This window comes from Carica papaya, chromosome 7 (genome assembly GCF_054855325.1).
Source record: "Carica papaya isolate Zhongbai chromosome 7, ASM5485532v1, whole genome shotgun sequence".
Taxonomy (NCBI): domain Eukaryota; kingdom Viridiplantae; phylum Streptophyta; class Magnoliopsida; order Brassicales; family Caricaceae; genus Carica; species Carica papaya.
This window is the reverse complement of record NC_142315.1, coordinates 10,278,299-10,293,588: the sequence shown is the minus strand read 5'-3', so window position 1 is coordinate 10,293,588 and position 15,290 is coordinate 10,278,299. Positions and strand designations below refer to the sequence as shown.

At 34.5% G+C, this 15,290-nt stretch overlaps 1 protein-coding gene across 2 annotated transcripts; it reads right to left on the bottom strand.

Annotated features, from left to right (window-relative positions):
- Positions 1-7,656: 7,656 nt before the first annotated feature.
- LOC110812048 (Ribosomal protein L1p/L10e family) lies at positions 7,657-15,250 on the bottom strand. 2 transcript variants are annotated; one of them, XM_088207710.1, is made up of 11 exons: positions 14,476-15,250; positions 13,712-13,789; positions 11,732-11,773; positions 11,554-11,656; positions 11,083-11,147; positions 10,947-10,991; positions 10,741-10,848; positions 10,567-10,654; positions 10,234-10,326; positions 9,088-9,134; positions 7,657-8,048 (listed from the first exon to the last, which is right to left on the bottom strand). In XM_088207710.1, exons 1-11 carry the CDS (start codon positions 15,154-15,156, stop codon positions 7,971-7,973), a joined length of 1,428 nt encoding a protein of 475 aa, XP_088063836.1. In that variant the 5' UTR covers positions 15,157-15,250; the 3' UTR covers positions 7,657-7,970. The 2 variants fall into 2 exon arrangements, with proteins under 2 accessions (XP_088063836.1, XP_021894398.1); XM_022038706.2 differs by lacking the exon at positions 10,234-10,326 and having other exon boundaries at positions 14,476-15,248.
- Between the last annotated feature and the right edge of the window lie 40 nt (positions 15,251-15,290).

Below are 15,290 nucleotides of genomic sequence, written 5' to 3'. Positions count from 1 at the left end.
CGCAGGTTAAAATTATTGCGGTTTTGTTCTTTAAGTAACCTCACTCGCTCAAATGGCGTGCATCTTACGCGAAATCTATACTAGCCCCTACTGGGGATAATTATTGAAGTAGGGATTCCATAAATCTAATCCCAAACAGCAACAAATCCAAACCCGCTTTCAATCCATAACATATTCAAAAATGTTCGATCCGTGTGCAGTTTAATTGATTAATTAATTAGAACTGTATTTAATTAAATTAACAAATTAATTAATAATTACGTCAAATTATTATATATAAAAGCAAATTAGATTAAGTCAGATTTTTCAACTCTAAATTTGAAAATGACCCACTTCAATGCTACATTAATTTATTGATTCATGAATTTAAACTGTTTATTAAAAAAAAGAAAAGAAAATCGATAGGTGGATTAATGCAGATTTAAGGGGTCAATTTTTTTTTTTGGGTCATTTCCATCTTTTCATCGTGTCAATGAGATTAGGAGAGAGAATTAATATATGAAAATTTATATAGATAATTAATTTTTACATACTTACAGCATTCCTATTATTTATAAATATTATGTCAAGTTTGATTTAATTTTTTAATTTTATAGTGTCAGAATTGAAATCAATACTTGGTATGGATTTTATGAAGAGAAGAAGTAAGGTCTAGGCATTCAGGACTACAAGGTAGCAGAGAAGACACCGGAGAAGAGAGTTTCAGAGATGAAGATAGATAGAATTCTTGAAAGAGAAAATTTGATTATTAGTAGACTAAGCTAAATTAATTGACCCCACTGTTTAGTTTACGTAAAATTATATGATAAACTGCATGGGAGATTATTATGAAATAAGACCACAACACTTAGAAATCTATTAATACAAATCATTCGTATCCAATTCAACCCACTATTTTACTTAGGGTCAAGTAAGCTTACATTAGAAAGTCCATAATCATATTGCTGAAGGGCTTGATAAATGATTAAATCAATCTATGCACATGTAGGAAATTGATATTAATGAAAGTGAGACCTAGATAATTAAAATTCCTCTATTTTATTATTAAGTCATAATGATATTAAACATTACCTTCTACTAGGAGATCTTTCCTTAGTATATTTAAGTTGTGCTACCCAAAGGCATATCTCAACGAAAGGAAGATATTATCCACTTCATATGCTATTATTTAATGTCATATCCTTGATGTTCTACCCAGAAAGATACTTCACCATTTTGGCTCATGTGAAAAAAACTTTCCAATATTTTAACGAATTTCTATTGAACAAATCTCAGCTCATGATTTTGTGAGGTGAGAGTGATTTTATTATATAGACAGCAACGATCAATATATATATATTACACGTGTATGCAAATACAGCTAATACATAATGTAATTAGTTACAACTGTTTGCTAATAATTGGTTGTGTATATTCCTTGCATTCTATATCATATTAATGAGCTGTCATTCTTATGAAAATATTTCGCTGACTATTCCCTTGAATGGCCACGTGATTCCTAACATCCCCCTTCAAACTTAGCAGTGGGAGAGGACGTTCAAGTTCTCCAAGTTTGCTTCTCATCAGATAAAATTTTGAGCCTACTAGTGCTTTTATCAATCCATCTGCAACTTGATCCTGTGAAGGGACATATCGAACCTTCAACTTTTTCTCAAGAATTTTATCCCTTATAAAATGAATATTAACCTTGATGCGCTTTATTTTGACGTGATATACAGGATTGCTAGCTAATTAACTAGCATTCATATTATCACACCATGTGATAGGAATTTCAGGGACAAGAAGCAAAAGTTCCTTAAACAGTGATTCCAATTAAGAAATTTCGCATGAAACATGAGCTAGTGAACGATACTTAGAATCAACATTTGACCTTGCAACCACCGATTGTTTTTTCAAGCTCTGAGAAATCAATGTTAAGCAATAATAGACATAATGTCCTGCAATTGACCTTCTATCATCTCTACTACCGGCCCAATCAACATCAGAATAGCTTGTGAGTGTGTACTGATCACATGTTTTAATATGAAGACCAAAATTTTTTGTTCCCTTAAGATACCTCAGCACCTTTTTTACTATCTGCGTACGTTTTGTAGTAGGTAATTACAAGAATTGACTCATTCTGTTGAGGATAAAAACAAGATATAGTCTTAAATAGGTGATATATTAAAGAGTGTCTATGACTTTCCTATATAAGGTTGCATTCTTAAGAGGTTCACCTTCATTGATTGACAATATGTCAAGAGTTGCTGGTGTGAAACAAGCTTTATAATTCTTTATGTTTGTCCTCTTGAGCAATTCTTCAACATATTTTTATTGAGTCATAAAGATATTTGCTTTGTTTCTCATTACCTCAATTTCCAAAAATAAATGCAGAGGACCCAAATCCTTTAGAGTAAACAGTTTATCAAGTTTTTGTATGAATCTTGTGAGGAATGTCGAATTGCTACCTATAACAATCATATCATTTATGTAGATTATAATGAACATTATCTCATCTTTACTCTTCAAAATGAAAAGAGAATAATCACACTTCGAGTTTGTAAAACCCCATTTCAGCAAAGTGCTTTTCAATTTTTCAAACCAGGCCCTGGGTACCTATTTTAACCAATATAATGCCTTGTTTAGCTTGCAAACATAACTTTCTTTGCTCCTCTCTTCAAATCCTTCAGGCTGTTGCATAAAAACGACTTCTTGCAAATAGCCATTTAGAAAGGCTTTGTTTATGTCCAATTATAGAATGAACCAATTCTTTGTTACTGTAATTATAAGAATCACCTTCACTGTTGAGGCTTTAACTACTAGACTAAAGGTCTCACCATAGTCTACACTAGCATTCTAATGGAAATCCTTAGCTACCAGCCTAGCTTTACATCTATGAAAACTTCCATCAATATTTCTTTTCACCTTAAAGACCCACTTGTCGTCAACAAAGTTCATTGTTGTTGTTTTAGGCACTAAAGTCTAGGTGTTGTTCCTTTTTAAAGCATCAAGCTCCTCTCTCATTGCTTTCCTCTATATTTCATATTTCAAGACTTCATCTACTGAAATTAGTTCGACAACTTGACTACATTGTGCAAAATATAAATGAAAATCATATGAGTATTGTTTGGTTTTAAACACTCTAGCTTTTGACCTTGTTATCACTCCAAGAGTTTCAGCATTCTCATAACTCCTCTGTACTTCCATTTGCTCAACTTCATTTTTTCCAACATCATATTCAATTTCATTATCTTTTTGACCTTGTGAATGTTGTTCTAGCTCTGTATATATTTCAACAGTATTAAAACCTCCATAATCATTGCCTCCAGAAATTGGAAGTTGGGAATCAAATCCCCCTTCAACAGATAGTCTCTCCTCATCGTCTTCTAGTTGTGCAAATTTAGACTCTGATTTGCAAGAATGTGATATTGCACTAGAAACACCAGGTTGGTTTTTATTAGTTGAGTTGAAATTTTTGGTTCAAATAGTATTTGATAAAGGAAAAGTGAATCAATTAGGTATATTGACAATTATTTGTGCTTCTGGAGCTCTGGTATTCAGAAAAGTAGTGCAAAATAGAAATTCCCTCTCATTAAAGATCACATGTCGAGATATGTACACCCTTCTAGTTGAGCTTAGGCATTTATAGCCTTTGTGTGAATTGTTATAGTCAAGAAACACACACTTTACATAATGGAATTGAAATTTTTTATTTTGATAGGACCTTAGAAACGGATAACAAGCACACCCAAAAGCTTTCAGGGACTTGTAATTTGGTATCTTGTGTTAAAATTTTTCACAGGAACTTAGGTTGTTCAGAATTGGTGTAGGTAGAATGTTTATTAGAAAGGCAATTGTTTGAAAGGCTTCTACCCAGAATTTCAATGGGACTTTTGACTGAACTAATAAGGTAAGACCTATTTCAGTGAGGTGTCTATGTTTCCTCTTAGCTCTGCTATTTTGAGCAGAGGTATAAGGGCAAGAATACTGAATTTTGATGTCTTGTTGCTATAAATAATCAGTGAGTCTTATATTCTCCCCCCATATCAGAACAGATACACTTTATTTTTCTATCAAACTGGTTTTCAACTAAGTTCTTGAATTATATGAAGGTTTGAATTAATTCATATTTATGTTTTAAAAGGAAAATCCAAGTGAATCAGTTGTAATCATCAAGGAACAATGCATAATACTTATATCCAACCATAGAAGTGATTGGTGCAAGTCTCCACAAATTAGAGTGTATCAATTCTAAAGGGCTTGATGCAATAGTGATGGATGGAGTGAAACGTAACAGATAAGACTTTACTAATTAACAGGCTTCACATAAAGGAAATTAAGAAAATTAATGTTTTTCATTAGCAACAAATTTTTCGTTATATGTTTCAAGAACTTTAACAATAATTTTAGGGGTTGGGTGGCCTAAACGTCTGCGCCATAATTCTAACTTTTCAGAGTATATAGAATTAGTACTCAAACGAGAAACAAAAGCTTGGTGTAGAGATTGGTTGGTGTTTACTTTAGGTTAGTGAATTAGCTCGACTTGATAAAGTCCTTCCTTGTGCTTCCCTTGAAATAATATTTTCTCCATAGCTTTGTCCTTCACAACACAGCCAAAAGAATAAAAAACAACATCAACATTATTTGCAGCTGTTAGTTTAGAAATACTTATCAAATTCTTTTGAATACGGGAATATGTAAAGCTTTTTTCAATAACAAGTATCTATTATCATTAGTAGGCAACTTAATTGAACTAACATGAAATATATTTAATTTCTCACCATTCCCCACGATCTAAGTTTCTTTACCAGTGTACTCATATTTCTTCTGCAGATTTCCAATATCATGGGTGATATGATTGCTTGCACCACTATCAATATACCAAGCATCGTCCGTAAAATTTTCTGTTGAAGCCAAGTATACTGAGTGTGGTTGTTGGTTCTTGTTTGAATCTAGTAAAGAACCCATATAACTCTTGTCAAACCTGTAATAGCATAGTGCTGCAGTATGCCCAATCCTTCTACACACTTGACACAATGGTCTATTTCCTCCAATTCTACCATGTTTTGTATAGCTTCTTCCTCCTCTGTTATAGTTTATAGATCTGACACCATTGTAACAATAATTTTGATTCCTATTTGGAGGGTTTATGCTCCTTGCATAATTAGCCACAAGCTGACTAAGGTTGATGGTTGCAATCTCAACGTGTAGTTGTTCTAGCCTTCTTTCATAGCTCAATAGTTTGGACTGAAGCTCAACCCAGCTGATCGTTTATTTCTCAGCTATTTGACGCACCAGTGGATTGTATCTTGTGAACCTAAGCCTACTAAAATTTGAGTGACCAAGACTTCTTGGGAAATAGGGTGACCTGCTAATGCCAAGTTGTCAGCTAGAGTTTTCATTGCTTTAACGTGCCCTCCCTCTCTATTCCTCCTTTTTGCATCTTAACAAACTCTCTTTTATAGAAAACTATATTTAATCTAGTTTTCAAGCCAAATAACTCTTTGATTGCATTCCAAAAGTTTCTTGATGTTTCATGTCTCATTAATTTAGAAACCACCACTAGTTCAATAGTACTGTATATCCATCCTAGTTACATTTGATCTTGGGCAAACCATCCTTCGAACTCTAGGTTTGACAAGGTTTAAACTTACTCATTCATCGTTTCTTCTGTGAACTCCAGTAGGCAGATCTTTGTTCCCGTTATGAATCCTTCTAATTTGTTTCCCCTAATAATGGATAATACCATATTCTTCCACAATAAATAGTTCTTATGGTTCAACTTAACTATTGAGTATGTACCCATTTAATTTCCTGCTGAATTCAAAGTTTTGATCATTGTTGTGTTGTTTGCTTGAGTCTTTCCTTCATTTGTTTTGTTGTAAGAGGTTGTTGAATTACTACTACCTCCAATCATTGATGCTTGGCTCTGATAACAAGAAAAACTTTCAATATTTTAACGAATTTGTACTAAACAAATCTCAGTTCATGATTTGTGAGATGAGAGTAATTTTATTATATAGACAACAATAATCAATATATATATTATACGTGTATGCAAATACAGCTAATAAATAATGAAATTAATACAACTGTTTGCTAATCATTGGCTATGTATATTCCTAGCGTTCTATACCTTAATGATGATATGTCCTCATTCTACAAATATTCTGTTGACTATTTCCTTGAATGACCATGTGATTCCTTACAATGTAGAAGTGATGGGTATAATTTTAAACAAAGAAACTAACAGCTTCTTTTGTTACCTATTAGGCCATAATGGGTTCTTGAGAGAAAATTTGATTGAAAACTGCAAGCCCACACTGCCTTTCTAAAATCTTCGGCCTAGTGAAGATATTATCTCCATTTACAACAAGGGATGAAGATGAAGAGGAAGCCAAGTGCTATATTCCTACTTCCATGTCCCACAATCTAACATGTAAACATAAAAATATTAATTGCTTTTATATATCACTTCCAGAGTAAGCAGAATAGAACAAGTAGATAATTTAAACAAAGAAACTAGTAGCTTCTTTTGTTACCCATTAGGCCAGAGTGGGTTATTGAGAGAAAATTTGATTGAAAAGCGCAAGCCCACACTGCCTTTCTAAAATCTTCTGCTAGTGAAGATATTATCTCCATTTACAACAAGGCATGAAGATGAAGAGGAAGCCAAGTGCTATATTCCTACTTCCATGTCCCACAATCTAACATGTAAACATAAATATCAATTGCTTTTATATATCACTTCCAGAGTAAGCACAATAGAACAACTAGATAAGAGACATTTAAAAATGAGCTACCATGTGCTAAAGATGATTTTGATAGTTAGATAAGATTATCTATCATAATCGTATCACCATAAATGCAGAACTGAAGTCTAAACTTGGTTCCATATCTCTTTGTTTGTTCTCCAACTTTTCTTGAACTATTACATGCAAGACTAGGAGTCTATACTTCATATTTTCTTAAGCATGTTGAAAGTGGTAGAAGGCTTGACCAAGAAAGATAAGGATTGGATGATGCTTTTAGAAATTTCTTCTAAGCTCAGTAGAAGGGGCAAAAAGAAGAAAGGAAAGAAAATTTCTCCCTGAAACATCAGATAGGGTGATGAGAAAAAAAAGAAAAAGATAAAGATAAGGTCAGTGCAGCGAGATTGACACGGAAAACACAACTGAAGTTGTTTCTAGAGTTGATCAAGAAGCTTGGAGAATCTTCTAAACGCACCTCTGGTATTCATCTTTCCCAGATATGCATCTCTGATGTTCATATTCATTTTAATTCATCTCCAACGTTGGCAACTCTCCTTGTCTGTCATCATCTCTGATCCATCTTGCCAACTGACTGACGCCAGTCAAACTCTCACTAGAAAAACAAAAGCATAGCGACACCTTAACCACCATGAGATTGAGGGCAATGATTAAGGGTGAAGTCTTTGGTTTCTTTCATGACAAAAACATGAACATGATATGAAGAGAGTGTGACCATAGAGGATATTTGTGTAAGAAAGAAAGGAGTTTATTTGTGAATCCATGAGTGAAAAAACACTAAAAGAAAAAAGAGAAAAGAAAAGAAATTGGGAAAAGAAGATCCCAACATAAACTCCACTAAAAAAATGTCTTCACAGTGTAATTCAAGGATCGGAGCTTATAAATTCCATTTGAAAAAATGAAATCATTTGTTCCCAACATAAGGTGATCAAATGAATAGAGAACTGGGTGAAGAATGTGGATTTTACACTCCAAAATTGTTAGAAACAATCCAGTAGAAGTAAAAAAATATTAGATAAGTGTTCTATCAATGCCAAATCTGACTATATGCTTAAATGGAAAATACACAGGAGTGTGAGCAAAACCAAATAAATGTTTATAAACTAATTCTACTAACATGTCCAAAACAAGTCCAATCGTGTGCCAACATCTTGGTAGTTCGTATAAGAAAGCTGCTAAGAAGGGTGCTTAATCTAAGTTGCAGTTATGAGGGCTTTGACATCACTTAAGCTGCACCTTGTTATAGTGATCTGCTGCTCTTGATAATGATTGTATTGAAACAGGGAATCCGGGGCCCATCTGCACGTAACCAGTACAGGGTTATTCAACATCTGGGTGTAAACTGAATTTCCTAGGCTAAGAAAAACTTTACAATCATTTTTATTATCAAAACTAAAAAGTAAACAACCTGGAAAATCATTTCTATTATCATAACTAAAACTAAACATGTACTAAGGAACTGGGTTGCTCGGAGACACTAATTTTAGTGCCATCCCTGTGCCAGACATGATAAGACATTGGTGTGGATATGTGTATCTGTGAGCACTTGATGGCATATCAACCACTGGATAATTTATAGCTAGAGTTTATTATATTTGATCTATGAAGTCAATGATGAGGATTCCCAAACTAGAAGTTGAAAAGGATTTTTTTATGTCTATATTTTCAACATTTTTTTACAATAAATATTTGCACAAATAACTAAATTAGTCTCAGATATTAGGTGCTTATTACAATTTAGTTCTTCATTCTTTTTTCGTTATAATTTGATCCCTGATATATCATTCAGTTATTCAATAAAGTACTTTGAGAGTCAACTCAATTTTCTAGTTCTGTGATATAATCAAACCCTTAAGTATGATGCTTAAATCTTCTTAAATATGATGTATAAAAATCCTAGGTGTGATGTATAAGTCTTATTCCCAAGTACCTAATTGGACAAATCAACCATATTTCTCCTACATTACAATAGGTGCATTGATCAACACATATAATTGAAATTGCAAGTTTTTTTTATAAGGTTAAGTAACAGAATTACGAAAGTAAGTCTAACTAAACAGATAACACCTCCATGGCAGTAACTAGAATAACCATCCATCAATGCGGATGGTTGATTAAACATGGAATTGAAATTTCAAAACCTCTTATTAATATGAGAAAGAGTCACTGGTTAATTTTTAACATGTGTTAGATACACATCCACAAGTACAAGACGTTTCCTGAATGCATAAACAAACTTTATTTTAAATGTCAAATATGTAACCTAGTGAAAGACATCCAAAAAAAGGTTTGATCTCAAAAATTTATGCATGATTTATGGCATGGTTTATGAACTCACCGTGCTGCATATATGGAAGGCGTTCACATAGCCAGCATATTTGGAAGCTGCAGAGAGCAATGGAAACTATCTGTAAGTAGCATAGAATATAGTGGCTAAATGGACAAATGACTAAATGCATTAAATGTGCTCTATGCTTGGCAAAAAATCCATGAATTTAATTAATATATATAGAATTCAAGAATCATCTACAATCATATGATTAAGATCACCACAGTAGGAGAGGTGGTAGTTCCTGAGGCACGAATCTATCAGCAACAGGACAATGATAATCCCCTTGAAAGAACGATTACTCAAAAAGGTCCAAGGACAGCACTCGTAAAGAGGCCAAGACTAATTTGAACAATCTGCTACAATCAAATTATCATTTTTTTTTCCACTACCATTCTGAATAGGCTTAATACTAGTGATTTGTTGCAAGTATTTGCAGGCCTAACCATGCTCTTTCTCCATATGAGTTATGTGCTTAATGGAAAGCTGAGTTCCTCGTCATCTCTTTTTTCATTTTGAGGTGGCTCAGAGGTTGCTGTTTAGAATCTTTCTTTTGCCTTCCTGTGTGTTGTTCCATTCCCTCAAGTGCTTTCTTTCTATGTCCTTTAAGTGAGTGGAACTTTAGAAGGAAGCTAGGGTGCTTGGATGAGGAGCTGTCTTTGCTGGTGTGTGGTTGTTGTAATTGGAGTGCAGCACTAGATCTTTCATACCCTCTGTACTTCCTTGGAATTGATTGATTTTCTTTTTTCTTTATAGGCAAAAGTCCATGGTTTCTAAGAGATACCTCCTTGGCTCTTCTATAAGGAGATTGGGAAGTCTGTGTCGTTTTGATTTTTATGTATTCTTTTCTGTTGTTGTAGAAGGATTTCTTGTCCTATAGTGCTGTAAGTTTCTCTCCTCTTTCTAATAATATTTCTTTTTCTATAAGAAAAAAGGGATTGAATGTCTAATATGAACAAGCAACCAGGGTAGCTGTTACCAATGAATTCTAATATGCAGTACCTTCTGTTGCCAAACATTTCTCTTCTCAGATTCAAGTGTACAGAGAGGTCAAAGATTTTTTACTCTGATTTGAACACTTTGGACTAAGACCAATTAATTGCCATTCATATAGATAGAAGAATATTGTTGCAGAAATCAAACTAAGTTTCTTACCTTGAAATGAACTTGAGAAGGAAACATGAAAAAAAAAACTTTCGTTGTGCACGATATTTAGCACCGTTTCAAGTAATTTTTCATGAGAGCATCCTACACGTGTCAACATAGATCTGTTTTTCTTAAGAAAAAAAATGAAAGAGCATTCACAATTGAAAAAAAAAAAGTATTTAGAACTCATTAAACTCTATCATAGACAGCCATTGAACCCAAGTCAGTGATTTCAATCCAACCATGCTTCCATATCTGATTAGACCTCTGTTCCAATATGCACTGAATTCTTATCTAAATGTGTTTCAGCCTATAAAAGAACATATGGTATGTACCACTTACTTTTTTTCAAGCCAGCAGGTTTCGCCTGCAAAAGGACATTCATAAATGCACCCACATTCTCACGTAATGCCTCTTCTGTAAAACTCACCTGTGGATAATTATCAGAACTATATATTAAAGCCCGTAAAATGAGAAATTAACATTAATACTTTAACTCACTAGAAGACAACAAACCTTCCCTAGAGGCACATGCACAATAGAAGTTTTGTCCATTCTAAATTTGGTATGTCCCTGCTTTGCTTCTCTTACTGCTTTAGCAACATCCTTGGTCACGGTACCTTGCTATACAAGATACCATTATCAATGAATTTAAGGATGTTATAAGTTACCGACAAGATGATAAACTTTTTCTTTAAATCTAATAGAGAGGATAAACTTACTTTAGGATTTGGCATCAGACCATGATGATTGAGAATCCTGGATATCTGCAAGATAGGAAAAGAAATGCCATCTGAAGAAAAAAAGAACCCGTAGATTCACTTATCAGACAATCATAAAACTAATCAAACTACAAACCTTGTAAACTCGCTGCATGACTTGAGGTGTTGAGAAGCACCTATCGAAGTCAATCTTCCCACTGTCTGCAGAAATAAAAAGAAAGCTTTTAGAGCCAAATTCAATACTTGAAAAAGATGGAATGAAGGCAAGTGTGAATGGATTCCGTTGTGATTCCTCAAAAAAAAAAAAAAAGATTCCATCTTGCCTCTCCACAAAAGGACAGTAATCTAACAAGACAACTGCAAGTGATATATTCCTCTGTGTGTGCCTCTTTATGTGTGTGTGTGTGTGTGTGTGTGTGAGAGAGAGAGAGAGAGAGAGAGAGAGAGAGAGAGAGAGAGAGAGAGAGAGAGGTTATATAAGCTAATGTCCTAAAAAAGCCAATGTCACAACACAAAGTAGATGCAGCATTATTCTCTTTAACAGCTTTCAACAAATCAGGTGGAACATCAGTTGGTAGCATGTAACTCTGCAGATTCAGTTCATTACTTGCGATTTCCTCAATAAGTTCAACACCACCAACAATATCAGCTCCTGCAGCCCTTGCATCCTCTGCATCGGCCCCTTCAGCAAAGAAGGCCACCCTGATATCCTGAAAAGTGAAATGGTTGTCAATAAATGAATTAAAATACATCTTATGGTGAATAAGTATAATTCTTTGAAATACCTTTTTAGTAGCATGAGGAAGAGCCAAGGTACCACGGACTATCTGCAATTCAATTAACAGTGTCAGTAAAAAGAATGTAACTGCCAGAATCAACAAAATAAAGGCTATAACATTAATGGCAAGAGTAAGAACTTCCATATAATGTATTTATTAGAGAGATGTTGCGTATTAAAATTAGGAATTACCCATTAGCTATGTTAATCTAAACAAGAAATTGTATGAGATGTTATAACACTAAGCATATACTATCACCTAATCTTTTATGTTATGGTTAAGCTAATCAGATCAAAAGATGGAACCGTTTAGCAGATCATATTTGTGTGACAAAGAATTAGGAGACTAGAATAATGTTAGTCATAAGTAAGAGGTCTCTGGTGGTTTTCTTTTCTGTATGGGAAGCCTCTAGGAGCTGCATTCTCACTTGGATAACTTGAAGAAGAAGGATGCATCGTTATCAATCATTACTTTGCCTTAGTGGTAGTGAATCCGATAACCATCTTCTTTCATGGTGATTTGAGAGGAGAAGCTACGGGATTCAGAGATCAGTTACTTGGCATCCAGTGCATGGTGAGCAGGAACATCTCAGCTGAGCTGCTCACATGGGGAGGCATGCACGAAGACCTATGCAAGAAGAAGCTTAGGCCCTTATTCCTCATGCCATGGTCTCAACCATGTGAAGAGAGAGAAAAGAAGCTCTGAGGGTGTTGTATCCTATTTGGCTAGGTTTAGAGACCATTGGTTCAGAACTTGGGTTTTTTGTTTAAAGATCATCCTCTCCTTTAATAGAGAAAACCTTGGTGAACTCATAGATCCGTTTTTCTATTCTCTTTCGTAATTTTTGTTCTCTATTTGAACATGATTGGCATCCTAGATGCCTCTGTCTGCAATGTGTCTTCTAGAAAAAATAATAGGAAGATGTTAAACAAGAGTAAGATACAGCACATGAAATGCAATTCAGTGGAAGGACTGACATATGAGGTCCACAGTAAGTGCTCTGTACTTACTACTCTAAAAAGCTACTAAAAGAAGTGCTTCAGATGCTATTTTCCAAACTTTTCACATGCGCAGAGTTCTAAAAAAATGTAAGACGCAGCCAGCTGAGCTTTACAAAACTAGTTCTTAGGAATTTGGAGAGATATATTCAACAATTCAATCTGTCCAAAATCAGCTGAGATCCACAGCAAAAAGATAAAAGCTTAAGAAATAAGTTCCTTTGTTTTCCATTGTATTAAATATCTTTTTCTTATGAAAAAGATCTTTTCAAATAGGTAAGACACAATTGACAGAATGATGTATTTAGCTACTTCTTTCAAAGATGCAACAATACAAAATTTATTAGATCAAGATAGAAGGTAAGTAGAGGTCAAACATCATACAAAAGTAACATGTCTGATTTCTGATAATTCTGCCCAAGGTGCAATCAAAAAACATGGAGTAGTTTGACAGACTTTCGTCAAATTTGATTTCATTTGATGAGGTGACAAGAACTGATCTCATTGGGCTAGAAAAGAACAAATAACTTCGCATTTGATATTAAATGAACTAACAGCTTGATATCTAAGGAAATCCTGGAAGGATATAAGCAATCGCATGAATCATAATAGAAAACAAAGAAAGATAGAAAATGTCATAGAAGAGAATGACATAAGCTTGCTGCCTTTCGAACAAGCCTACCATGCCCGGAAATCCCATTATATCAAACGGGTCTACTTTTTAATGGTAACAAAAGAATTTCAAGAACTGTTTCAATAATATCAAAGCATATTAGTAATTTATTCCCTGGCCATGACAATCAATGTTCAACATTTTCTCAAAAGACTCGTCAGAACATAGAAATGTTTAAAGAACTTATACTATAGAGTCTAAATGAACAAGAGGACAGGATACGTTCCTAAATTTTCCAAGAAAAAGTAAATAAATAAATAAAATAAAACAAAAGCTTCCAGAAAATAAGACTAACTCAGGTGAACTAGCACATACCAGCTCAGATCGGCCTTTCTCAATTCCCAACCTTACATGTGCCTCCACTGTCTCATCAAAGTTTGCCTTGGCATTAGCCTGAAAATTTTACTAGAAAAACAAAAACAAATTAGCACCAATAAAAACAATTCTTTTTCTTTTTTCTTTAGATGAACAATTCTGATTTATAATAACCTGCTGAACATGTTTCTTATTAAAACTCTCAATATAGTATTCAAAACTTATTTTTTACCACACATTCTCATAAAAATCATACATCATCTCTACTTGTAGCATTAATGTCAAAAATTCTTTGCTTCATTTCCAATTTTTTGCGAGGATGTGTTTGGAACAATGAATTATTTTAGAAAATTCATAGAGAAAATCTTTTATTTATAACTAATTCGAACATAAACAATATGAAAATTGAATCAAAATAAATTGACTGAATTTATCAACGAACTGTGATGAGTAAGAAGAAAAGTTGGTTCTTTTACTTGTTTTTCATCTCCAAAACTATCTAGAGTATGCTACAATAAAATGACTCCACAAAACTAAATAATTTATTTGTTCATACTCACTGATACAGATCCTCCAAAAATAATTTTCACTCCCAAGACAGGCCACATTCAAGCACAATATTAAATTAACCAGAAAACCACATTACCCAACAGACAAATGAATTTAAGAGAGTTCTTCGAAGATTGACAAGGAACATCAAAGACAAAGAAAAAGAAGAAGAAAAGGAAAGAGATGATGATGACGATGAAATGTTTTGCACTGACCTTGACCTCCCTAATCGCGTCCAACAAATCAAAAATTGTCCGCTTCTCTTGCTTTTTCTCTGGCATAATGAGCGTCGGAAACGGCACGGCAACCTTTTCCTCTTGAATAACAGGCCTAAACATCCTTCTCATGACACGATTATGGTCCTCAATCTTCTTTCTCGGCGTCTCCACATCACGACCCTCCCTTACATTCTCCCACTTCATTCGCTCTTCAATCCCTTCCCCTCCTTCCTCAGAGGAAGTTGAAACCCGATCCTCGGGGAGCGGGGCAACACGGATGGGATATGAGACGGGGGATATGGAAGGGGCGTCTTTGACATAGCGAACGTCCTCCCTAGTCCAATTCGACCGAGTTTGTTGATTGGTTGAGTTGCGGAATTGATTTCGCGGCTGGGATGATGGTGATTGTGCCTGTTGCTGTTGTTGTTGGGAAGGAGAAAGGGTTTCCGTAGAGGCTGTTTCAGTCTGCTCTTTGGGTTTGGCAGGGTAAGAGACTGTTTGGACTGGAAGTGGTTTTCTAGGGGATTCGTTTTGATTGGGATTGGGATTTGGATTTGGATTTGGATTTGAATCAGAAGAGGAGGAGAGGTATCTGTGGAAGGATGAAGATAAAGAAAAGTGTGATTTGTTAACATAGCAGCGGCGAGCTTGAGAGAGCAGTAGCTTCATCACCGCCATTTTCCCTGATACTGACGCGAGAACACGCACAGAAGGAGTGAGGTTTTAGATTAAACCCTTGATAAACACCTGGTGTCTGGCCTAACACGATGAAGCCAATAACTATTTTTTAAAAACAAAAAAGACAGTAAAAA

What these genes read in the sequence shown, in the direction of transcription:
- LOC110812048 (XM_088207710.1), bottom strand. Translation starts at nt 15,156, where the DNA reads ATGGCGGTGATGAAGCTACTGCTCTCTCAAGCTCGCCGCTGCTATGTT. An exon ending in TTCCTCATGCTACTAAAAAG is followed by an intron (nt 11,657 to 11,731) that starts GTATTTCAAAGA and finishes TTCACTTTTCAG; the next exon opens with GATATCAGGGTGGCCTTCTT. An exon ending in TGCATGTGCCTCTAGGGAAG is followed by an intron (nt 10,655 to 10,740) that starts GTTTGTTGTCTT and finishes AATTATCCACAG; the next exon opens with GTGAGTTTTACAGAAGAGGC.